General features: G+C 34.8%; 1 protein-coding gene across 2 annotated transcripts in view; it reads right to left on the reverse strand.

Moving 5' to 3' along the window:
- Nucleotides 1–27,649, reverse strand: part of IMMP2L (inner mitochondrial membrane peptidase subunit 2) — a 453,181-nt gene that overhangs the window by 132,614 nt on the left and 292,918 nt on the right. Inside the window, exons 6-7 of one of the 2 annotated variants that reach the window (XM_086472820.1) lie at nucleotides 27,106–27,128; nucleotides 18,853–18,918 (exon numbers count right to left, since the gene is read on the reverse strand). In XM_086472820.1, the coding sequence (XP_086328946.1) occupies nucleotides 18,853–18,918; nucleotides 27,106–27,128 (89 nt within the window). The remainder of the gene's footprint in view (nucleotides 1–18,852; nucleotides 18,919–27,105; nucleotides 27,129–27,649) is intronic. The other variant, XM_086472826.1, reaches the window with a different exon arrangement.

A 27,649-nucleotide genomic window follows, 5' to 3' on the forward strand; every position in this document is an offset into this window, starting at 1 on the left:
TCAAAATGGATTAAAGCCTCATTAAGTAGCAACTGGGACTGATGTTTTCCATCAGTATGATTTATGAATTTTGTTTGCTTTGTGCTGTCCACGAACAAACAAAAGAACTGCTCTGCAACCATTCCCTGGGGGGAAAAAAGTGTGCAGAATGAGTTCAATTTTAAGACTCTCTGGCTGCATTTAACAACAAAACTATGCAAAAATATTAGTTAATTTTCATTGCATCTTAACTGAAATAGTATGATGCAATTATTCATACTTACTGAAGTGTGTATGTTCTGCCCAACATTGTCTTCACTAGTTTTTGATGTTTCACCAGACTGATAAATTTGAAAGCAAAGAATTTTCAGAAAGCTTGCTAACTAAGCAAGTGGCTTCATAAAAAGTCTGAGTTTTACATATAGGAATCTACATCAGATTTATCTGGTGCCTGTGTTCAAGCACTGCCTGTGAACTGATAAAGATAATTCTAGCTCTTTAAATATTTTTATGCCTTTTATACAGAAGGTGCTTTTAACGTCAGCCATAGACCAACTTTAAAATCAAAACATTGTCCTCAGCTTCTCTCCTAAAAGTAATACTAAAATAAACATAACGTTAAATGGGTACTTGTCTTCATTTTAAAACAATGAAAATACCACCTACTGTACAAGGAATCAATACTGTGTACCTTAATAGAAATAAATCACACCTATGTGTATGCCATATCTTAAGATTGCATACTTTGACTTGAACACCACAAGTATCTTCTGTTAATGCGAACATAAGCAATTAGTATTCTCTTTTGGAAGACTGATCAAAGAAATGGCTATCAAAAGGGATATTTGTTTTTTAAAATCCAATTTATCTGACCATTAATATACAAAAACTCTGCTTAAAAAAATCCCCCAAGCTACCTTTAATTCTGATTGTTCTGACAATTCTGATATTCTTTACCAGAAATATCATCCTTGTGTCTACTAAACACAAGAAGAATGGTTTTGTTATCGTCTCACACAAAATGTATCTAGACATTTGAAAAAGGTCTAAGATAATGGTGTCATGCTTCATATACATATGCCGGTGACATGATTAATCTCATCCTAGCTTTTGCAATTAGGCTGGATCTACATTATTTCTGAGACGTAATTGTCTATCTCATTTCTTAAAAACCTCTAAGTATTACTATTATGGGGAGGTTAAACTTCATTCTATAAACAATTACCTTGAAAGACTCTATGAGGTTGGAATCAGTTTTAAACAGGTAACTGAAAGAACAATTATAACGAGACTAACAAGGTTGCTGCTAGACATTATACAAGCAAACCCAGTTTGAATTCTGTAGTTTATAGCGAGGAAAACCTTTTGTTGAGAAATGCTACAATAATAAACAGATCTGTACAGCGTTTGGTGGACAGATTTTCTGTGAAGTAGAAGAATGCACCTGCAATTAATACAAAGATTTTATATTTTGCATATGTAAACATCACTATTATATGTCTAATTAGACATGCAACCATGCTTTTAAAATATAACAGGTGATACCTAACAGCAAGAGAATACTTGCATACGTAAATAACAGCCTAGAGAGAACTGGATGAGCCAAAGGCACTGGCATCTATTTAAATATGCTATGCTGTTTTCAGCATAACTAGTTATTTAATTGCAAACCCAAACTTGGTCAATGCATTTGCATATGTAATTAATTACAGTTTAAAAGCACTTCATTTGTACTACTTTATTCTTCATTTCCTGTAAATCACATTACCAAAGAATAGATTTGATTTTCTAAAACAAGAGACAAATACCTAAACGAAGGGAGGCATTAAATAAAAGAAAGCACTATATGATAATATACTGTTAGCGCTACCTAGAATTTCAGAAACACACCTTTTTTTTTTTTTTCTGATACCATTTTAACTATTTCAAGCTGCAATATATCTAAATTCTAACATTTATGTGTTAAAAGACTCCTTTAGCTTTGTATATAAACAGATCATCAATTATGTAGGTCAGATTCACATTGTAAACTTCATGCAGGCAGATAATTGTGACTAAATAAAGCCTTTATCTATTGATATTTATTATTTGTGTTGTACTAGAACCTAGAAACTCTGCCAACAGATCTGGAATTACTATGATAGCTTTCCTGTCATTACATCCCAAGAGGTTTACAATCGAAGTACAAAAGTTGCACTGGATGCAAATCAGTATACAGGCATACAAAAAAACAAGATCACCAAAAAGAGCAATACAAAACCATCTTCTGTAAAGTTGCAAATGTTATAAAGATTGTTACAAGTGGCTAACGAAAGGGACTTGAAGAGGTTTGGGGTTTGGTTTTTTTTTTTGGATAACATCAAAGAACCTAGACAGTATTTACTTGTATTATCAAATTAGTGGTCAAGGGAAGTTCTTAGGCCAACCAGAGGCAGAAGCCAAGTTCTGTGTATTACAAGACAATGTAGAAAATAATAAAGGACTGAAAATGAACAAAGAACTGAGCCTTGAGAATGATGATTTGCTATTGCTTCTGCTACAGGCATTGCCCGAAAGATGTAATACAGTGGTTGTGGAGATGCTCCATACTGTGACATATCTCCAGAGCCTCTTTCAAAGAAAAGCAGAAAAATGACATCTGCACCTATTATTTTTAGTGAGTTGTGGAAATGTGTCAGGTTTTCAGTCCCTCATACTGTCATTGTTGTTGAGTTTTTCCATTTCCACAAGGACAAAATTACAAGTACTGTTCCTGGGAACAGAGAAGAAACTGTGTTTGCAACAGGACTGAGACAACAGTCAGGCACCGTTTTCTCGCTTAGATTTTACTGACTGGATGTAGTATTTTTTTTAATTTTTGTTTGTGTCTCAGAATAGCCTTATGTCAGTATAATGTGTGTCATCATTTCTAAGATAATTGGGACATAATTTTTAAAAGCCAAAAGTGAGGTTTTTTTCAAACCTGTACTGACATGTTTTGATCAAATAACCTATGAAAGCTTGGCCAATGACATGTCTCATTCAGGTACCTATTCAGTAAGTTTCATTCAGAAATTCCAGTGCCTACCATAATACAGAAATCTGATCCACAATCCAGTCAAAACAATGGCAGGATTTCTGTTGATGTGATTTCAGATCAGGTTTTGGTTCATATTTATATTAACAGCACTGAGAGATACCATTAGAAATGTTACACTCCTTGGCTTCCCATGATCTCCTATGCATAAACACATTTTTAGTTTTGCAGAGATTCTTTTCAGAGAAGATATTGATGAGACACTGGCACTGCAGAGCTTGAAGGAGTTTCATTAGGTGTTTTTTTCTCCACAACCAACAAATAAAAGGAAAAGTTAATTATTTCTTTGCTGAACTGGGGAGAAACTGTCTTCTGCAAAGCTAGACAGCTTACTTGCTTTCATAACTTTCTGGGTCAAAGTACTTGTTATAAAAAATCCTGATCAGGTGATCAGAAATCCATTAAAGGTTTTAAAATTTAAAAAAAACCCAAACTACATCATGTGTTCTTTGGAAGTCAGTGTGACTGTTTCTATTAAAAAAGCTTGGAGAAAATGACACAACACAAGATGATTAATTTTCTATCAGCCAGTGTTCTCAGGAATTCTCATTAGCTATAATGAACGTTAAATATTGCAACCTAACAATAATTTCCTGGTAGTTTTGTCTATATACATTTGGCTTTCTTTAATTTTTGGTGATGGCTATCCTTCTTCCTTTTGACAGTCTGAATGTCTGGGTTGCAGCACAGCCAGACTGACTTTCATGATAATGCAGTTCGTAACTAGATTTTGTTTGTCTGAAATCAGTTGGTTCTAAACTTACCCAGGGCCTTGATCTGCTGTAGGCAAAAATGCGATACTAATGGGATTCTGATATTATGCTGATGTGAGTATGCTTTGGTGACTCATGTAGTAAAGACTTAAAAAGAAGTTTTAAAAAACATTAAAAGTAACTGATGGTGATTTAGTCAGAAATTGAGATTCATTTTATTTTAAATATCCAAAAATGACTATAATCAGAACACGGCTGAGACGGAGTGGAGACATATCTGTGTGAAACTGGAACTCCATTTTGTTTTGCAAACATGGTTTCTTTTGTGAAGCTCCAATTTGAACCACAGGTTTTATTTTGGAATTCGAGATTCACGTTGTATTGCATCTTCCATTGGGGCCTACAGACTCCATTCGGTAATAAGATCTTTATACTGAACTTAATTACAGTATCTGAAAAGCTGACAGGGAATAAACATGACTAATGATTCCGATTATCTCTCAACTGCTGACTTATCCAACAATCTCTCTGCACAAAACCTTGCAGGGTGATCACAATTGATGATGTTTACATGTCTGACATTAGAAATAACTATTGTAGCAAATCACAGTTCTATCTGTGCAATACTTTAAAATTGAGGTAAAAACTGAAACTAAAATAACTACATTCAGTTTAATCTTAGGGACAGTTTTATTTAATTTAATTAAATTTAAGGGGCAATTTCTAGCAAATATCTTAATTTTCAGAATAAGTGAAACATTTCATTCTCTCTGCAGAACCACAGGGATGCAAATCCTGTTTTCAGAGATGTCCTGTTCATGACAATATCTTTGTTGTATAACATTACCAAACTAAGCCCAACAAGAGGGAAAGCAAAACAATTTAAGTTGTTCAACCTAATTTGTTTTCAAATTTACACTTACTGCCAACCACTTTGACTGTCAGGTGGAGAGTTTCAGGTACTTGAGAACACCAGCTAAGCAATCTTTCCTTGTTTTAAGAGACATGAAGTTTATTCCTCCAATCTGGTTCCATTTAATCTAAGCAGAATTTGTCTCCACTGAGTAATGGTTGTTTTGAATATCTTGTAATTAAAGTCAGTGTGTTTAAGCATATATTATACACTTAATTATATTTAGAGTGAAAGCTTCAGTTGCCTGTAAAGTGACAACACAGAATCTAGGTTTGAATAGCTAAATCATGATTAATTTCAATCTATTTTTCAGTTCTGCTCCCAGCAGACCTCTCTTACACCTTTTGATTCTTGATGAATTTTGCACGGTATGTTTCTCATTCATGTATACATCACATATACATATTTATAAAACCACATTTCTATGAGTAGATATAAGTATATATATGTATTCTATATCCAAATTGAAAATCCAGGTACACTATATACAATATTTAGAAGGGCTTATAAATGTAGCAAAAATAGTGCCTTATCACTTTCTGTCTTTACTGTAGGCTGTCACAGCCAGTGCTCCATACAAATTTATTCTCCAGAACAAAGCAGCTGTCCCAGCAATCATATGTTAAATAATGTCTACAAGACATTACACTGGAAGCTGGTCACACACTTTAACATCAGGGATACTCTTCTATTATTGACCATTCTTCTAATATCAGTCAGTGAGGATACTTGCGAGACAAGGAATTATTCAAATACAAAGAGTTTTCACTCATTGCTGTTAAAGGCATACTCCTTATACTTCAAAGATGTACATCATCCTTAAGGTAACTTCACGTATATATAAGAAAATTCAAAGAACAATTTCTATAAAGTAAATGACCCAAAGATTTAAGCCCCAAAACGTTGCTGGATGTTTGCCAAAACTTCAGCATGATATTTTTAATTGCTTCTCATGAACCATCTAATTTGTTATGAAGAGTGACTCGTGTGCCTACACATAAGTGACTGGTGCTATTTTAGGTAGTCTGCTGAGACATCCTCATGACAAGGGCAGCTATAACACAATGTTCAAGAGAATTGTGCCTTTCTGAAGCTGTAGCTTATAAGATCAGACAAGATAACTAGGACATCTAAAATGCCACCAGACAGTTACGTTTAAGCAACTGAAACCCACCTATAAAGCCTGTAAAACTTTCAGTTTTCCTTTGGAAATTAAAGGTTGTAAAGAAAGACTTTTTTAATTCATCACTCAACTTTCAATGGTTTATTACAGAAGATCTTGGATTCAAAATCTTCAAATACAAATTAATTATTTTCTTTCAGCACTGAATAGACAACATGGAAAGCGCTCATAGCACCTTATTTCAACACCCAAAGAAGCAGCCACTAAGAGAAGAAGGAAAAAATATCTTTCAGCAACATATGCTAATATCTTGCCCTTGTCCTGGCAACAAGTCAGCATCTAACAGTTAAGTACAGCACAACAGAACTGAGCAGCTAAAAGATGAAACTTAGCAGAAACTTCTTGAACTCTGGTAAAAGACAACTGTGGGCCAAGGAGTAGATGTCCACCATATCTTGGCATGTTCAAAACAATCTTCACATACTTGTGTATGAAGGGATAGTGTATACAGACCTGTAAATATTTCTAAAGGACTCCTCAAAATCTGTTATGTACATCAGAGGATACAGAGGCTCTTACAGAATGGCTTTAGCACTGGTACAAAGACGTATGAAGGATACATGAGCACAGGGAGTGAGGGTAGGGTGGGGAGAACAGAAATACAATTTCCTAAAATGTTCCCTAAAAATTAAAAGAAAAGAAGAGGGTCTCTGGGATGAGTTACACTATGCTGCACTACACTAGTTGCTTAAATGTTGATGCAGGTATTTCTACTGTAATTGGTTAGTTCTGTGCATGCAGACTTTGTCTTCACATTAAACAATGAATCTCAAATTACCTATGAAATGGTCTGGCTTTTCTTTTTCATCATCATCATCAAAATTCACATTATCCACAGAGAAATGAAAGGTACAGATGTTGCCCTGTGCTTTAAGGTTTGTTACATTAGGGGCTTTCCCTTTACAGCCCTGTAACCTTTCACTTGTAACACTGAAGTCTGCTTTTGACTTTGTAGTCTTTCACAGACATACCCCAAGGCTGCTGTGGCAATATTTTTACCTTGTATTCCCAAATGCTTGTCCTCATGGCCTTGTGTCATCAAATTGCAAGACTTTGATATATCTCTGAAGTTGGGTTTCTTGTGGGAATGGATTATGACTGATGTTTAAGTTACCCTTTCTCCTTCTGCCACTCTTTCACCTCTCACTTCGTAGCTTTTGGTTTATAACTTTATGGTCAGGAATATGTAGAGCTTAGTAGATAACATTAGTAGATAATTATTATTTAAATAGCCCAGAAGCAATATCCAGAAATACACGTGCACAGAATTTCACAACCAGTTAAAGGAGTGCAACATCTGCACCTGATCAGTGTGCTGCAGTCAGCACCATCAGCACTAATGTGTAAAAGAAACCAGCTGGGATACCACGCTGGTCCTGCTGTAACTGTATAGTCACTGTGGGAAGTAAGTGTTCAGGGGAATATCTGTGGCACCGGAGAAAATGATGGGAAGAGAGTCTTGCCTGGAGATATCCCAGTCTCTCTCTTCCTTTCCAGCTGGCGACTGGTGTAGCTTTCTCTTCTCTTTCTTTGAATCACTCCCTTTTTTTAATTTGATTTTTAAAAAAATTTCAAAGAAAGTTTTTTTTTTTCATTAAGAGCATGTATACCATCAGCTATTGACCTCACAGGTAAGCCCATCTGCTCAGCCTTTGAGCAACACAGAGAATACTCCAGATTTGAAGAAGCCTTCCACAAAAATCAGTAGACATGTATGCAGCATTCCTGAAATATCTGCTATTTTTGCCCATATTTAGGTAATCTCAAGCATGAATGATGGAAAGATTAAGGATGCTACTAATTATAAGAGTGGAACTGTTTAATTCTATGCGGCCCAGCCCGAAGGAAAGTAATTATGAAAAATTAAATATTAGCTATTCTTTTACATTCTCTGAAAAAAAGAAGTATTGAATTGACAGAGAGAAACAGTTTGGTTAAAAAGTCCTCAGGCATTTACTTCAAAATGGACCCAAATTTTCAGATTCTTTGTAGTAGAGATCCCAAAAGAATGTATCTAAAGCTTGATCTAACTGAACCTGTTCAAACACCACCAATATGTCCCAGAAGAAGACGACAATTAGGGATCTTTCAGTAATATCTCAGGAAACTAAAGCTTTCATTAGAGAACTACAGAAACTCAGTCAAAGAGGCAACATCCTAACAGGTTTACCACATCTCTTAAATAATTAAAAATGTTCAAGATTTTTAAGATAAATAGTTTGAGGAAACAAAGGAGCACTAACAAACATGGCAGCCAAACATGAGAAAGTGTTTTGAACTTTACTATCTAAATCTGACAATGTAAAACATGTAGTTGAATTTTGTCTTCATATGGAAGGAAATGTAGCAGTTCACTAACTCCCTTAATTGGCTCCCATACATATGACAAAATTTAGCCCTCTTCTATCCCATGTGAGAGAGCTCTTGACAGAGACCAGCAAACTCTCCGTATTAACCTCTGTCTCCTTGCAAAGAAACTAGAATTAACATCAGCTGAATAAAACTTACACGAATGAAAAACTTCAGGCACCTAAAAATTCCTTATATAATTTTTGCCATTTTCTTTTCATAAATTGGGCTCAAAGAGTTAATTGTGCTGAAATAAACATTAGCATAATGCCTAAGGATACAATTTTGTACCTGGCTATGGAGTGTTGGCAGCATAGAAGCTGAACCTAAACTGTAGAATAACTCATTAGGAAATATGCAATAGCTGTGGCAAGATTTACTACAAATATGCTTGAAGTGTTTTTAAAAATTAATATTATGCTGCTATGCTTGGCTTAATTAGCTTTCTTCTTCATTTACAAAGCATATCTGTCTGGTTTATGAACTTAGTTTCTATTCCCTGTTCTTGAAAACCTGTTTAATTAAAGTTTTAACTACTGTATAAGCTTTAGAAACAGTAGAATGACTTTTATTGCTAGAAATCTAAATCTTTCTTTTAAATATGATCATACCTTCATATACTGTATCAGGAATATGACAAGACAGGCTCCATAATACTCCTGAACAGACACGTGATACTGCTACTTTTAGTTATACATGGCATCCATTTCCACTCTGTTGTATGTAGGCAATTTTGAAGTTTTTTCACAGAAAGTTGCACTAGCAGTGGAACTGTGATTAATTTAGCCAATCACCAAGTCAGTCCCCTGAAATCCATTAAAGGTCACCTTTGTTTTTTGGTATGTACCTATTTCTAATCTGTTCATTGATTTCCTCATCCATTATTCTATTCCATCTCTTTTAGAGGTCCATCACTTATTAGACTCCTATGTCTACTAGTAGGGCACTATGCTTTGGTTTTCAATTACAGCAAATCCTATCACAACCTTTTTCATCATTTATCACTTGCTCCCCTTCATGCTATAATAAATGATTAAATATTAATTTATTTTTGCTATATATACAAAATTGAAACCTAGTCATTTGAAATGCTATCTGAGACACACCTGAAGTTTTAGAAATACATGACATACAGTTTATCATAATATATTTTTGGCTGCATATTAAAAAGCTTGTGGCATAATGGTCAGTGAGCAGAAATTATTTGTGCAATCACTGCCAACAGACTACAGTAAACCAGAAAATATTTTTGGCTGACAGATGCTGGAGACCCCGCTTAATGACTTGTTACCCATTATACCCAAAATACACAATAGTTTCATCACACAATTTACTCCACAGAAGTAGAATGTCAACAATAGTCAGTTCTATAATAATGAAAAAAGATAATAGTCATTTTCCCTCCTATTCTCATTTGAATCTCATAACGACTGGGGTGATCAATTTCAAAACCTTATTAGTTCTGCTACTGTGAACTATTCAGGCCCTCATTTCAAGATCAGTTTGCAATGCAAAACTATGGAGGCAATCTTTTAAAATGAAAAATTTACAATTAATATTTCTGACAATATATATTTGTAAGCTTAACATAATAGCAAACACAATTTCAAAATTTTCAAATTAAAACATGGGCAATTATTGCATATAGCTGACAACAGTGCTATAAAATACACAGTGGCACTAAAAAACTTTGTCAGGCTGTAAATCTAATGAAGAAAAGAAGCAAACAAATGGGTAACTTTACACTACTTTTCTAAATTAAAAAAAAAAAAATAAAGAGAGAGAGCATCACCAGGTCATTCTGTGTAGAATTCTGTATTCATTACTCCACTCAATGGAATAATATGAAATGTATAAAATCAATTATAAATCTTTGAAGAGGTGACATTTTTTTTTTATTCTTTACATATGTTCTTATCCCAAAAAATGTTTTCTTTGCATATGCTCTTATCTCTATAAATGTTTTAACCAGATTTTTATTTAGACTAAATTGGTCTATTTCCCTTAACATTAACAGAGCTAAGAAGGTTCATATCAGCTGAGATTCTGATCCTATGAGAGTATGTTCAGATGATCACAAATGGCAGTCGGTGCATTTTAAGAAGCTACTGTGCTTCAGCTAGAGTCGGTAAGCAGACATGTGGTCCCTGTCAGCTCACTGCAGTGCCAAGTACATGGTGTTCACTTAAGCTGCTTTCAGCAGTTCCAAAAGGGAGCCCAGGTGAAAGCACTGGAAAGACAAGCGTTTAGGAGGAACACTTCGGAGGCGAGCTATGCTTTTTTATATATACAGCATCAAAAGTGATGCAACTGTTGTTGTTTCCCTACACACGAGTGGAGATGGAAATTAATCTCCTTCATTAGACTGGAGTAGCATCATGCCCATGGTCAGCTTAAATGAATCACATGAGGGAGCAGTATCTCTAGCTGTGGAGGATGGAAGGAAGGAGGGAAGTGTGTGCGTCTCTGTGTGTGTGCAGAAATGCAAAGGGAACAGAGAAAAGCAATACCTTTTAAAAACCACCAACTCAGTCACTTGCACCTACCTAGCCATTACTTGTTTTGAAATGAACAAGTCTGCTTAATTCTTCCTTCAAAGGAGACAAAGAAATTCAGACACAAAAAAAACAAACAAACCAAAAAACCCGATTCGAACCAAAAACCAAAAAAGTAATCATCTGGGACTGTGAAGCTAGGATCGTGATGCAGATAAGAAAACAACCCCATACTGAGTCTAGTTCACAAGATAGTTTTCTAGTCACTATTGGTAGGTGGATAAAACTCTTTCACCGTGTCACTGGCTGAGTTCAGCACCCTAAATATATTCAAGTAAGATAAAAGAGAGGACTTTTGCACTGCTGTAAAACAAAATAACCAGTAAGATTTATTAACATTATGCAGAGTAGACTCTTCTGTTTCAGCATGTTTTCCTTCAACTAGCAAACATAACAATATCCCCGATCCTAATACTGCTCAGACTAATAAAAATTGTCCTTTCGATTTACAAGAGGAAAGTGCACAGAATTACCAAGTTCTGAACCTTGTTTGCCTTTCAGTACACTTAGATAAATGTGTTGCTGACAAACACATGAACTTATTACTCATTTTCTGGGATGAGGAACCCAGGGAGTACAGTTAATGGCTGTCCCGGACACTTACATGAGTATAAGCCTACATCTTTCATCCTGACCTCCTCTTCTATAAAATGGGTTTAATACTATTTCCTTCCTCCTACCTCCATCTTTGTTTTTGTCATGCTGGTCTTTTAATGGGATTTATGTAGATGAGCATCAGAGTTGAAATGGAATTCAACTTCTATCCAGAAACTACATAAGCAGACATCTAAACATTGAGAAGATAAAATCCTAAATTGCTCAGGACAAAGACCATTTTTACTAAATACACCTTTTAATATGATGCCTAAGTATGGATTTCAGTGCCAAATTTCAGATGGCCAATGACATTTGTATCCATAGATTAGAAAGCAAAAAGTAAATAATTTTTGAAAATTAAAATACACAAAAGTATTTTATTAACCATTGGATTTTTTAAAAGCTAGAGCATTTTATTCACTTGCTGCTCATTTTTTTAAAAAATCTTCATAAAGACAACCTACTGAGCTTTCCATTGAGATTATTATCCTTGTATGCATGCCTTTTCTAACTGTCTGATACCTTGGCAGCAAATCAACTTTCAGTGAAACAGAAGTTGAATGCATTTCTTTACAGAAAAATCCCTACAAAAGACATGTTCTCTTAAATGAGACGAATACACTGGGTTTGTTAGAGCTTCTAACAAAGATAACATTCCTCTAAATGTGACATAACACATTTGAAAATTAGTATTAAATATCATAGAATTATATGATAGTTCAGGTTAGAAGGGCCCTCAGGAGGTCTCCAGTCCAACCTCCTGCCCAAACCGTGGTTAGCTACTAGATCAGGTGAAGTCGTTGAGGGCTTCATCCAGCTGGCTCTTGAACATCTCCAAGGATGGAGACCACAGCTTCTCTGGCAACTGCCCCACTGCCTGACCATTCTCATGGAGTAAATTATTCTTCTATCTGGTCTGACTGTCTCTTTTTTCAGGTTATGCCCATTGCACCACTATGCCTGGCTCCACCTTCTTGCTAACCTCCCCATAGGTATTGGGGGCTTGCTGTTAGGTGACCTCAAAACCTCCTCTTCTTCAGGCTGAACAAGTCCCATTTCCCCAGCTTCTCATGACAGTGCAAGCACTGCAGCCCCTGACCAGCTTGAGGGCTTAGAGCCCTCTGCTGAACTTGTTCCAGCTTATCAATGTCTTTCCTGCCCAAAACTGAACACAGTCTATGTGTGGTCTATGACACAAGGGCATTTTTCTTTTCCTAAAACATCATTTTTGTCTATCACAGCCCTGTTCATAATCCCTGTGTTTAAAACCTATCAAACGGCCTCATTTGAGAAAATAATTCTGTAGAAAATAAAGACCTGCCTATTAGTAGTATTATCCATTCTTACATTGGTGTCTACTCAGTGTCCAGCACACGGAAGCCAGTCAGGGGAAAAAAACTGGTGACCATAATGCTGCTGGATATTTGCACTGCAGAGAACTTCACAACTTATCAATGGTGGGATAAAAGAGCAGAAGTTACACTTCAGTGCTGGTGTAAGCACAGTCCAGACTTCAATGATACTTCAATGGCACTTTTCCCAACTCCTTTCCCAGGTTTCTGTTCTTCATCCTTGTACTTTTCGATGATAAAGACATAAGGTGACTGTCTGACTTTTTTCTTTTAATTCTATAACATATATTAGCACAAGATAGAATGTTACTTCACACAGCTAAAGCTAATGCAGGCAGTAAGTGTCTGAAGACACACTTGCTGTATATACTGGAGTATACTTCACAAAAACCATGGGCTGCATAACTACAGGAATTCATTGAAAGCCATGAGAAATGTTACTCCAAGGTGCATACAGGGGATTTAAAAAACTTCCCCACTGTTATTACTCTGGCAGATTAAAATAGGCTTTGAACACTATCAAGACTCATTTTGCACAGTGTTCACAGATATGCCATCTTAATAGAGACGCTGCTCTTTTTGCATTTCAGAGTGCTGCTTCTCTAATTTAGAAAAAAAATAAAAAGAGGAAAAAATAATTAAAAAAACCCCTTTATCCCTCCTGTAGATGCAGCTGTCATTTGTGTCTTGGTGCAGATGCACACTAATAGAGTAGCTGAGTTCATATTGCAATTACAATCGCATAGTCAATTTTTAGTCCTTTTGGTTTAGTCTGAATAGTAGTAACTCTGTGAAAACTAGTGTTATTGATGGCATCTCTTTTATTGTCTCTTAGAGTTATCCAAATCAAAGCTTCTCACTTCAGACTAATAAGATATATTATTTCTTTTCTCTATAGACTAACTGTAAGTTCTGTACAATCTCAGAGAATCATATTACATTGTCTTTTTTTCCTTTAATAATAAGAGTTCCAGAGGTCACACATGTCTTTGAAATGTTGTGAATATTAAAGGAATGAAGTCCTGACTGCATGGAGCAGTAAGTAAACACTGCTATAATATTAACACTCACACTTCCCAATATGGAAAAAAAAAAAAAAAAAAGTAAAAAATTAGTCTGGAAAACCATATCTTTTAATTTTTTACATTTTCATATTTTTTGCCTTTGTGAAATAAAAATTTGCTCTGTATTTTCTGAAAACTAAAGATAGCACATTTGGGGTTTTTTTTTACTGAAATGCACTTTTCTATTCTTATTTTTTTCTGTCTCTTCATGCACCTTCCTAAAATATTAGGCAACCAAAATCTAATGCAAAGCAAAAATATTTCTCCATATTTTATGAGTATGAAAAATGACAAATTTTAGAAACCCAGCTTTGCAGACCTTCATTACTGGGCCTAAAGGTCTACAGAACCTTAGAAATGCATTATGGATACAGAAAATCTTCATCCTGGCTTTGTCAGATTGCTTTTATAGCTTAAAGATGCTGTACCAATACACCTTCCCATCATTTGCATTTACAGAAATGAAGTCCAGTCATGCAAGGTCTCTATATATGGAAATGGAATCACAATCAATGGAAACTCTATTTAGGAGACTTGCAAGGATACGATCAATGCTGAAGAGTCATGACAGAGCAGTATGGCTGGAACCTAACAAAAGCTTTCATTGGCTTGAAAAAATCTGTCCACAGGGCCGCAAAATAAAAATATTTTGGAAGATTAAGAGTTTTTCATCTAAGGAGTAGTTTGACTGACACTACACCCTTTAGATACATAAAGTACAAGGACAGAACAATATGAAGACTGCAAGTAGTGAGTCAAAACAAAAGATGTTCTAAAATTCGTAATCTCTGAGGACAGTGCTGTGTCTCTGTAGAGTACAATCAGTTCTCGTTTCTGTCGATCTCACCAGCACTCTTGTCAGTGTGGATACCCAAACTCACAGATCTATACTCACAACCCAAAGACAAAGATAATGGACTTTGAGAAAGAAGGGAATAGGATAGAGCCATAAACACAGCCTGTGTATCATGATCAACTTTGATTCCTAGACTTCCAATGTCTTTTACTGAGATTCCATTTTTCTATTCTAACTTTGAGCCATTGCAAGCAGTACCGTACCATATCACCAGTACCTCAGAATAGTTACAAGAAGTCTTTGTGTGTATGTCAGGGTGGTGGGGAGTGCGATGGAGCAGGAACAAGAAGATGGATGCAATTCCTGACAGGTGGTTGCCCTGAAGATGTTATATATAGAAGCATTCTCGTTCCACAACACCGGCAAAGTCTGAGTTTTTCTGAAGGCTATTCTGCTTCCTAGGGGCAGGCAGTAATTTTTTGGTATAATCTAACACAAGTTGCTATCAAGTAGTAGATTCTCTGCATGAAGATAGATGTTTTGCTGGACAACCATCCTTGGTCCTCAGTGAAAACAAATAGCAGCCACAACTCTCTGATGAAATAGAGCTGGCTTGGTGGAAAAAAAAAAAATAGTAAGAAAACCTATTGTTTTTTCAATAGTGAAGGGATCCTGGAGCCACCTACTCTTTGAGGAAAAAAAAAAAAAGTAACCAAACGCCTGCATGGATAGTGACAGTTTGAAGCTGAAAGGGTTCTCCAACAAGTGGACAGAATGACCAGATTTTGGTTATATTTTAAAGCAGTATGGGTTATATTTTAAGGCAACATGATGTTATACTGTGATTGCTGCATTTAATAGCTGCTGATGGGCTTGATTTCTACTAATTCTCTACTCCTTTTTCAAACCCCTTTATATCTGTCCTTCCTAACATTCTGTGGCAATAGTTTGTGCAATTTGATGATGGAACTTGCAGTAAAAGTTGCAAAACTACTGAAGCCTGATTTAGATTTACAGCCTGCATTGCTATGCTTAGAGAAACAAAGAGTATTTCCTTATTCACATCTTCAGAGGAGTTTGCAAGATGCAACACTTAAATGCAATATCGTTTTGCTGAACCATTCAGTCCTCAGAACACTGACTCCGAAATAGCCTAACAATATCCCTGGACAAAACTTTTTAAAATTACTCTTCCTAGGGGCTCACAAATCTTTCTTAAATCAGGTACAGTATTAAAAAGCAAACAATTATATGAAATAAACCGAATTGGCACACCAAGCTCCTGCAGACCTGTACAACTGTGACAGACAGAAGGAAAACAAAGTAGTTCAGCCAGTTACTGAACAGACTCAATTTTAAATGTTAGTACTAGTTTAATCCTGATTTTGGTTTACTTCATTTATTTGTGTTACTGAAAACATACCATAACTCACTCGTGATAGATTACTATAGATTGTTGAATTTCCACTAGTGCATTTATGATAAATGAGTTTTAATTAAGTTTAATTTTGAGTTATTCAAAGTGTTCTATAATACCAACATTAATTTTTAACAATTTAGATTATATTGACTTTTAAAATAAGGCCTCCTTTGGAAGACTTATCATTTAAACCATCTTCAGGAACTCATAATTATTTGCAAACCTTTCTTCAAAATGGAAGACTGGAAGACTCTCCATTGAAAGCATGCATTACTTAATTCTGTCACATGACACCAAGCAAAATTTGCAGAGCAACAGATAGACTTTGGACATTGCACTGACCACCCAGATAAAATGTCCAGCACAACACAACTCTGTATAACCACCAGCTCTCTGCAAAACCATTGTACCCACAAACAGCACCATAAGCGCTAGAATGCCACCATATCTAACTGATGATTCCCATTTTTCTGTACCCTGGAACTGAAAACACTGCTCTGTAGTGAGACTAGATGTTTCCTCATCAAGAAATAATTCTGACTGATCAATGGAGCAGCCCAAGGCTTAAAGAAGTGGGTTTTAAGCATACAGGCATAAACAATCCATGTCAAAGACTTGATATTAAGAATGAGTATGTTCGAATATTCCTCTAAGGTCAGTATATATAGGTAGTGCATCACGTTTCACTCATACCAAAAGAGAGAATAATAGGGAAAAGTCCCATACTTTCAGATACATTTTCGTACATGCATCATTTTATGCAGATCAGGAATAATTCAATATATAAAAATATATAGACATAAAATCTTAAGATATCAAAATTAATTCTTTTTAGTTTGTAATAGACTGTCTTCAGACACCAAATAGGAGTTCAAATCTTCTATTTATGTTTCCTAGACATGCTTTCAGTTACCAGTTGTCTATTTCAGTTCCAAATATCCTAGTCACATACCTGCTTAGAGTATCATTACAAAAATAGTACATATTTTAGAAAAATCTTGCCAGCTTCACTGTTTTTTCTTATTATCTAAGATTTTGCTTTGCCTTAGTGCTATGAAAAGTGGCAAGTATTACTTACATCTCCTACAGATACACAATTAAGGGACAATAGCATGTAATAAAGACTTAACAAGTTGTAACAGTTCAATAATTTATCCTTTAGCAAAAAACTAGTTTCTACAATTAAAGAAAAAAGCTCTGGGACAATTTTCATGTGTTCAAATAGAAAAAATACACATATTAATTACTGAGATTAATATTTCTATCAATAAATTAATATAATCTGTTTTACCAAAGACAAATTAGGATCATCATATAGTCTTCTGTGTCCATAAGTGATTCACTATCCTACAGGTTCATCAATATTCTGCACACTCTCACAGCTATTATGCCCCACAACTTTGTCCATTTGGCCAAGAACACCCATAGAAGTTAATGAAAAGTTTAGAGTCTTAAGGCATTTGAATGTACAGCATAATTAATTTCCTACAGCTGGAATTTAAGTTATTAAATGTCTCTTGTGTTATCAAAACTACATTCAGTTTCAAAAATTCAGACAAATATATTAATAATATAGAACAGTGAAAAGTAAGTTGCCTTATATTGCTATCTCTTTCTGACATTGCTCCAGAAATGAACGAGGAATACTGAATCATGAATACCAGTCTTATCACTTATACAAATTACAGCACTAATATCAAGTACATCAAGGAACAAGTACGTTCCTAAGGACATAGGTCCATAAAAGGCATCAATCAGTAGTATACACTACTCTTATGTTTTTAGTTCTTTAAAGTGATAGCTAGTTTTAGCTGTAGTTGTCCATAGTTTTTGGACATCAAATTATCTTAGTGTCTGTTATTTCGGATATTTTGCTTCAACAGAGATGTCAGAATTTATTTTCATTTCTCAAATTGAAGTGATTCAGAATTTTTCAATCAAACAGAAATTATATCAACGGCAAGACAGAAAAAAAAAAGACACAGACAAATTCCGTAATGCCCAAAAGCCCACCAGTGCTGCTATTAACTAGGGTTCATTGAGACCACAATTAAAGCCTTGATTTGAATTGCAGCTGCAAAGTACTTCTTAAGTATTCACTACACCAGAGCAAGAACCATTACCTAAATGAATTGAGTTTCAGTCTGCCATATTGTCTGAGAGCTCCCACAGTCATTCATATCTTAATGTGAGAAACTAGGGATTTACCCTCCCAGCTCTATGCCAATTCTACTTTGTAGCTGGGAAAAAGAAACCTTTTCAAACAAGTATTTTCATCAAAACAATAGTGTTCCCACAAAAACTTTTGATTTACATCTACTAGTAATTTATTTCCACTCAGCAGCAGTAGGAAGGTCTATCTGTCAGAGTAAACCAAGTCTTGAGGTACTCTAGAGTCCACTCTTGCTACAATTTTTTTTTCTGATAGAATAATTTACTCCAAATCAGTTCCACCATATTCCCTACATACTGCAGTGAAGACAGTTGTCTATGAGGGTTCTTTGTCTCAAAAATAAAATAAAAAAGAATAAATAAAAGAAACAGACAAACAAACAAACAAAAACCTAAAAAATTCACCCTACATTTACTTGCCAACCACAGTATGAAACAGCAGCCAGACTCTAAATAAAAAATCACAGCCCTATAATCATGTACTTTTCATGACAGGGTGAGCAGTTTTGTATAGCATTTTCCTCTCATTAAAAAGGAGACAGGTACAATGCTGACATCCCTGTTAAGAACAGATAGAAAGAAAATACTAGAAACTTCTCGTTGTCTAGGATACTGATTTAAAATCCACAGAAAAGCTGCACTATTCCTATAAAGACTCAGAGACTAAGGCTTAAAATACTTACTTGATAATGTCTCCTTCAAGAGCAATCACTCGTTTAATGATCTTCTGTTCAGGGTTTCTAGGAGACCTGAGACAGGGGATAAGGTTATACAATCAGTAATGTTCCCGTTGTTTTAAGAAAATGAAAAGAAATTCCACAAAGAAATAGACATTATTAAAGTCATTAGGAGATTCCATGTTCTCCTTGATATAGCATTGATCATGATGTTCCACGCTGAAGTGAAGCTACTGTAATCATTCTCATTGCAAACCGTCATTGAAAAGCAGATTCTGAAAAATGACATATTTACAAACATCACAATAACCAACATACCTTTTTATAATGAAAAATACATTCCACAATATTAAAAGTAGAATGTCCCACTACCCACGAAGATAGTACCTTTGCAAACAGATTAATGCATCAAAACCTGAATTCCCTGTTATATTGTGCTTAAACATTCATGTCATTCACTCACTTTTGGGGAAAAATAATCTTCCTATATTATATTAATATCTGTCAGTAATTTAGGTAAACCTCGACTGCGGAATCATGGAAGTTTAAAAAAAAGTTGTAAAATTTTCTGAAAGTTTCAGCTTTATCCAAAGCTTCTTAATGTAATGTCATGTTTTCACTTCAAGTTATATTCCTATAAGCATGTTTTATCTAGTGGATTCTGATAATGCATTACCTAGTATTATAAGAAAGCAAAACTGAACTTGCATGCCCAGCCTGAATACTCCCAACTTTCTGGATACATATTAATAGATTGGACTATTAGAAGTGTTATTATACCATAGTTTTGATAGGTTAATGTAGACATATGTGCACCATAAAATTTCTTTCTTTTCTATATAATTTACCTTTTTTTTTCATTTTTCACTTTTAATTATTTAACTATTCAAACTTATTAGAGTATTTTCATGCTATTTAAAAAATATTTTTATTTGTTGCTTCTGTGAAGGAAAAACTCAGTGAAGGAAAAAATGGTTTGATATTCTGCTGATGCCTGAGTTATGGCTACAGCCTCCAAGCACAGCCCGCTAGACATGCAAATGCAAGAGCTTTATATTACAGTTTTCATGCCTAAAAACATTGGCCATGCCATTCTCACAACAGATCAGTACCTTTGAGCTCATTTCTGGTCAACTGGTAGCACACTAAGATTACATTTTCTTAAAAAGCAAAGCTGAGGTGGAGTCTGGATGGAAAACTTGCCCACACTGCTGCATGACTAAAGGCATTTACAGTTCACTTCTGGTCCCAAAAGTCAAAATAAAAAATAGTTTCAGACGTATTAAATTTTTTTAGTATGAAGCCAAAAAAAGTATTTCAAACATTTTAAAAGTGGCTTATTTGTGTGTGTGTGTGTGTGTCAATATATTTGAAATATATTTAATTTCAATGTAATGAAACAAAATTCAAGAAGCATAATTTTGAATTTCAAAATATCAAATATTTTCACTTTATAGTTTACCAAGCCTGAAAAACCTTATTTTCATAAAGCAGTGTGGAACACTGAACACAAATAAGGACCATACTTTGATTCCCTAGTCATCACCGGAATTTTCAAATCATGACATCAATTACAGTAATATTTTATTTAGCATTAATTTTACTCAAAGAGTTGTATATTCCAGTTCAGTCTTGTCTTTCATGTTATTTATCAGGCTGATAATACATATTTTTATAATAATTTATGTCAGTCTTGGGAGGAATTAATCAAGTTTTAGATGCTCATATGATTTAAATATATGGAGTATGCACAGCACTTTCTGTTGCTGCTCCCTAGCAGGCTTCAATGCACACTCACTTGAGCATTGACCCCCTCTTATTCTCAATCAGAGCACAGTCTAAGAAAAACCAACACACTTTTATTATTACAAGCTATTATAAATTAAAAACATTTGCAAAAATTACTTTACTGTTAATTGATTTAATTATTAATTCATTTACACTCTGATTGTAATATTTTCATATAAAATTAAAGTAATGGAAATAATACTACATAATATACGTGATGAACTGTGCATTTCTTACAGCCTGAATCAAAATAATTTTTAAGTTTGCTCTTTCAAAATTCAGCTCTGGCTTAACACCTTACTTTCAAAGGTTCTTTAAAATTCCCCATGTAAGCATTTTCACTTGATTAGTATGTACATATTGTAATGTAATTACTGACCTCTCCCTTAATTTGCCTTCCTTGTGCAAAAAATTGTAACAACCTTGAATAAACATCACTCTAAATCTGAGATATGAGTATTGTTCTAAGAGTGGTTACTTTTCTGCCAGCAATGACATATTTAACCAAAACCACACCCTGAAGTCAGAAAGACTTCAAGGAATTATTTGTAGATAGTTATTATAAATTGGGAATGTTTTTAATATCTGCAGCCAGAACAGTTTAAAAATAAACTTTACACTAACATTCTGATTATAGCCCATGAAAATGGCAAAGGACTGGTAAGAGAGGGAGAAGCAGGCTCAAAGTGGCAAACAACATGGGCACTTTTACACCAAGGATTTTTAAGAGGCGAGCGGAATGTTTTGTTCAAGAGCCACAAAGATTGAACAAGAGGTAAGAGAGACAAGTTCTGAAGTGATGGATATTGACGCCTTCCTGAAAGGTGTTTAGTGTAACACTGGGATTTCATTGATTATGGAAATCACAAATACATGCAGATACAGGCAATTTCTGTCTTTGAAACTTTGCAGCAGGTATAGAACACATTAAACAATGAAGGAGAAAAAAGCGCTAAATGTTGTAACCACTAATTGTTTAATACTTCTCTGTCACTGGTATCTGGGCGAGGTTACAAGCGATAATCTTTGAAAATGGGAGTCGTACAAATCAGAAGGGAATAGAAACTGTTGTTTTACCTGTTTGTCCCTCTCCTAAATTATGATGCATTTTTTCATTCTCCTTATATAAAAGGTCATATTCAGGCATGTTCCTTTCAATTGATATTGCGTGGGAAGAGAAGAGATTTCTTACACACAGTGAATACATTTTGTCTCCCAAAGATGGCATTCAGCAGACATAAATATCTATAATATGAATTAATAACAACATCTGTACATGTACCAGTCAGATCCACATCTGATGTTTCACAGGGCAATCACTATTCCTTGACCATTTTCTAAACTAGCCTCTCAAAAAGTTAAACTTACATTTTCCTCAGCAAAAACATTTCCTCATCTACATACAACCATTTTTGACTAGGCATGAATTACGGACAGCAGTGCAAGTAGAAACAGTCAGAACAACTACGAAAATCTTAAGCACATTAGAAATATTAATGCACAAGTAGCAGCTAGCAGCATATCAGGAATGCACTAGGAAAAATGTCTCTGGAAAATAAATACACTTCTTAAATGCAAATTGAATTCTACTTCACTCATTGTCACTTTTCCTTTTTCTATGAAGAAAAATGGAAAACAGGCAAGTACTGCAGTGTGTCCCAAAATCCATCAAGTTTGAGGATAACTCATTGTTACCAATTTCTCTTTAAACAGCAGTATTCTTTGTTCAAGCACCTCAGGAGAATGACCACTGTATAATATAAAAAGAAAGCAATGGCCTGTGTGGTATCCAAGACTGATAAATACTTTTGATCTTATCTGTTTATCTGTTTTGACAGATAAAATAATTATTTAAACTTCACCTACAGATCACCTGGCTGCAAATAATGGAACAAAAGAGCAACATCCTCTCTGTCTGAAATAGCTTCTGATAATAGGACGATTCACTCTGCCTTAGCAACAATTGCTAATCTGTTCCAAACTTTAAGTTTATGCATAGTGCAATGCAGAAATCCCAGTCATCAAAATCCAGATTCAGAGTTTTAAGATAAACAATTTACCAATGAAAAATTAGACATTTGGTATGTATTTGTTTGTAGTTTTCCAGACACAGCCTTAGCAACTCAGCATAAGCAATCTGCCACAATTAGCTTCCGGTAATAATCCCAGCTCCTCCTCATAAACCGATATGTTTGTCTTAATCCGTATTGACTTTCAGGTGTATAGTCCTCATCCGCACCCAGCTTTCATTAAAAATAATGAGCAACTCCACCACAATAAAACAGAAAAACAAATGCCCATGTCATCAGGACATCATTAACTTGGATTAAAGCTTCTCATTTTGGTGATTTTTTTTTTAAAAGGAATTGAGAGAGAAAGGTTAAGTAGAGGTGAAGGTATATCACCCCAGCAATTGGGACAAATTCAAATTCTTTATTCACTCACAGCAAGTACTTCAAGATACAATATCCTAACCTCCAGCCTATATACTATTCTGGGGCAGGTTTCCTTTTATCTATCCAATTGATACTGCTGAAAAAAAAATGCAGAATACATAGGAACTCTCCCTATACACACATTTAATTCTGAAGTTAAATGATCTGTTTTACCAGAAAAGCTGTAAAGAGTTACATTTCCTTTTTACAAAAAATAATGCTTTTTAGAGCTGAAGTAACTGCATATTGTCATGGAGAGAAAATATTGTTTAGGATGATGACCAGTTGGATATGTTCATCTCTGTTTTATCAGTGATGTATCCCTGAAACCACAGTCTGAAATAAACTAATAATTGACAAGTTCATAAGAAGAAGTAGTTTCTTGAGAAGGGACAGAATTCTTTGTTAGAAAGTGACACTTTGTTCTATTTCAGGAAAGCACTGACAACCTTTCCTGCTTATTACGTCAATATCATTTCTCCAATAAAAATGAAACATTTATTTATGTTTTTATTTTTAATTATATGCTCTTACAAGAACCACAAATATATATGTACACATATGCGTATTTATATACACACACATAAATTTATACAAGCATCCATTCTTTTATGTTCCACCCTGTATTGAACAGTGTGAGACTGCAGTACTACAAAACATGTTTGCCAGGAAAGACAGGAGGAACGACACAGCCAGCAGGAAAATCCACTGTTTAGCAAGCGACTGTCAGATAAAAATGCTGACAATTCTCTGAAGGCTTTCTCCTTTCCTCATTGAGCAACTGAGTACTTAAGTCACAATATTGCTCCTAAACTTTTCCTTTCCATCATTTGGATTATTTCTTTATTCTCACGGACACTGCTCAGCACAATTTTGAATAATTACTCCATAAGCTAATTAACATCTGATTAATCATGAAATTTTTTTAATATTTCCACTTTTTGTAGAAATTTGTTGGGTTTTTTATTTGACCCTTCTTTCATTCTTTGAATTGTCTAACTACATTCTTCTACAGAGTGCCTACAGCAAATCATGCTTATGAGCTTGAATCTGAAGTTTCTACATGCTTTGCTAGAGATTTTTAGGCAAAATCCTAAGATCCTAGCAGGATAAGTTAAAGAAAATAGTTGATTCATTTCTACACTCCAAAGGGATATATTAACATGTATCTGAAAATGCTATGTGATATCATTCCCTGCTAAGCATGCAGTCTCTGTAAAAAAATTTTAAAAAGTCATCTACCAATCCTGGATAATGATCAAACACAACGTTTGATGCTCAGACACACGGCAGACACACCAAAAGTAATTGTATTTTTCAACAGACATTAGAATAATAGCTATCACATAAAGAAGAAAGAAATTAGACTTTAATAACAGTAAAGCCCAACTAAATAAATGCTACTACATACAATTTATTTTTTTTTCCTTGAATGAGCACTCAAATTTTCTGGGTGAATGCATTAGAAAACAAAGATAAGACCTTATACTGTGAACTCACAATGAAAAAGTAGTTAATATATTTCAAACAGATAGCTTAAATTAGATACTTTGATGATCTACATATGTTTAATGTTACCCATCCTAGCCCACCTGCATGAGTGTTGTGATCTCTTTTGAAAATTATTGAAATTTTAATAGAACAGGTATGTATTAAAGGTTGTAGTGAAAAGTGTCTGAAGCTTGAACTATTTATATGTATCTATCTATGTACATGTATATGCATATGTATGTCTATTACTGTTAGCATACGGCTTCACTTTTTACAAGATAGAAGCAAGAAGTTTAGGCAACAGCTGGAAGTTTGCCTTCAGACTATTCTCAGTTTACTTCAGATTTAATTTATGTGATTTGATCCTCATTTACATAGAGCCAACTGAAACAATGAACACTGTGTTATAGCATGAACATAGATAATGAAGGCCACCTTCTTCAGAAACATTATTTCTGCTTTTATTTATGTTGTTAATGCCAGATACTGAGGCTTTAATTCCATAAAACAGGATAAGAGGAAGCTTTTGAGACCTTAGTCAAACACTGTGATCCAAAGCCATTCACTCAGTGATCTCTTCATTTCCCCAAACTAATTCCTCTCTGATCAAAAATTTCAACGTAGTTACGGTTTACACTTCTGGGAAACTCCAGAATTGTTGCAGGATGAAAAATTAGTTGTTTATCTCCTTCTTGAGCCTTTTGGGGATCCAGAAAATAGCTAGAGGAGTAACTAAAATGTAGATAGAGCCCCGAATAAATGCCATTAGTATACATACAGAATTGTAAACCTCAAAGTACAGTTTGGTGGCTTTACTTTTAAAACATAGAGGAAGAGGAAATAGAGAGGCAGTGGAGCCATCTCATCCTTATTTTCTGGTCTTGCTTAATAAGATAAACAGGGAGTTTTACAGGGCTGCATCATACACTAGATAAAGATGTTGGCCCTCAAAAAAGTTTTGTGCCCTTAGTCTATGATGAAGGAGCTTCCTGTTGCCACCATAGTAGTTGACGCTCAAACTCTGTACAGTAGGAACTATGTAGCAGTATCCATGCTTTCATCCCTCCCAGCACTATAGCTATGATAAAACAGATCCAAGATAGCCAACTTTAAATGTTGAATATGGATGCAAATTTACTTAATATATGCACATATTTTCTAAATGAAAACATTTTTAAACTGTTTGTTTCAGTTTTTTCACAGTCCATAACTTTTACCTAAATTTCATACTTCTTTACGCAGATAATGAATCTCATAATAAATATAATATTTAACTAATTACATCACAGGTTCTGAGACTCTTTCTGTATTGTGGAAAATAACATGCAATATAATAGTGGAGGAAAAAAAAAAGACCACACTTAATTTACTCTTTTTTTCTGTCATTCTTCTTGTCAATTTCTATTACATGGAATTGCTGCATTAAATGTATCCAGTAACCAGCTTCACTATCTGTGTTCAGTTTGGACACACCATTACAAGAAAGATATTCACAACCGGAAAAACGTGATGGTCCACCAAAATAATAGTAACAGAAGAGTAATGTAACAGCAGTGACTAAGAAAATCACGTTTGTGCAGATCAGAGACGAGCCAAAGGGTTTAGTTTCTATTGTCATCTACCTAACTGGTGATTAGACTTTTCAGAGAGGTGCACGGCAGAAGAAGGTAAGGAAACAGCATGAGTTGCAGCAAGGGAAATTCTAGTTGGATAACAGAAAAATTTTTACACTGCACGTGGTTAAGCAGAGGTGCAGGTTGCCCAAAGACACGGATTCACAGATGTACTCAGAGCTCAACTGGACAAAGCTCTGAGCAGCCTGACCCAACTTCAGAGTTGAACTTGCCTTGAGTGATTGGTAGGACTAGATAATCACCAGAGGTGCCTTACAACACGAATCATTTTTCACTTTTATGTACAGCCTTAGTCTTATTCAAATATATGAGAATCATGATGTTGATACCTTAAAAACCAACATATATTGTCTGGGATGCAGGCCCTGATGCCAGCAGAGACCGCACTGATCACCAGAATTAATTCCTGTAGCCCACAGATTTTTTTCATCTTTTCTGTCTTTTGTGATAGTACCTAATTCTATTATAAAGCATTTTTAGAGAAGGTTATGATATCATGTCTCAAACATTCTGAGTGACAATGAGACTAACATCCAGAGAAATTACTCCAGTTTAATTATCTTTGCTATTAGGAAATTGCATCTGCATTCAAAATTGAATTTACCCAACTTCAATTTCAATTTCATGCCTTCTCCTCCAAGGCAGAAAAACCCTCAACATCTTATTTCTTCTTCATGCAGAAAGATTTAGGCACAACAGCTCTTCTTAAATTTCTCTTGGATTCATCAGCTAGAACTCCTTAAACTTAGCATACAGTTAGTTTTCCAATTCCAGAACCACTTTTGTGACCATACTTCAAACTTCTTCCATTTCCAATTTCCTCGTGGTACACAGATATGAGAACATAGCATTATTCAGTTTGGATTATTACTATACTTCATAATAAATTGACCAACCTGTTTTTATTATGCTGACTCAGTGCAAAATCTCTTTCCTATTTCTTAATATCCCATTTAATTTGTATATTCAGGCAAAAATCTCATCCTTTTTATCCCAAGAGCTGATGTCAAAAGGATACAAAAAGTGACATCTAAACCCTTCTCTGAGTAAACTGCTTGCTAAAACAGTTAACCAATAAGGTTTTAATTACTACTTGTACTTCACATTCTGTAAAGCATGTTTTTGCACAGTAACCATGTGATTCAGGTCATGCTGTAATGACATGGCCACCTTATTATTTACTATCTTATCTCTGCATTGTTTGCAAGCTTAGCCAACAATTATGAAGACAATTGACAAAACTAGTACCTAGTTTTCCATCACAAAGCAATCTGCTGGAAATTTTACCATTCACAGATGGCTCTCCAACCATATCTACATCTTCACAGCTGAACTGAGCCTGTTTACAATTTGTTTAATGTGGCCCACACTAATTCCATAAAATGTAAGTTTCTAGATCAGGATATTATGTGGTAATAAAAAGAATTCTTGAAGAAATTCAATATAGTATATTAT

Source organism: Leptosomus discolor, chromosome 1 (genome assembly GCF_034619465.1).
Source record: "Leptosomus discolor isolate bLepDis1 chromosome 1, bLepDis1.hap2, whole genome shotgun sequence".
Taxonomy (NCBI): Eukaryota; Metazoa; Chordata; class Aves; order Leptosomiformes; family Leptosomidae; genus Leptosomus; species Leptosomus discolor.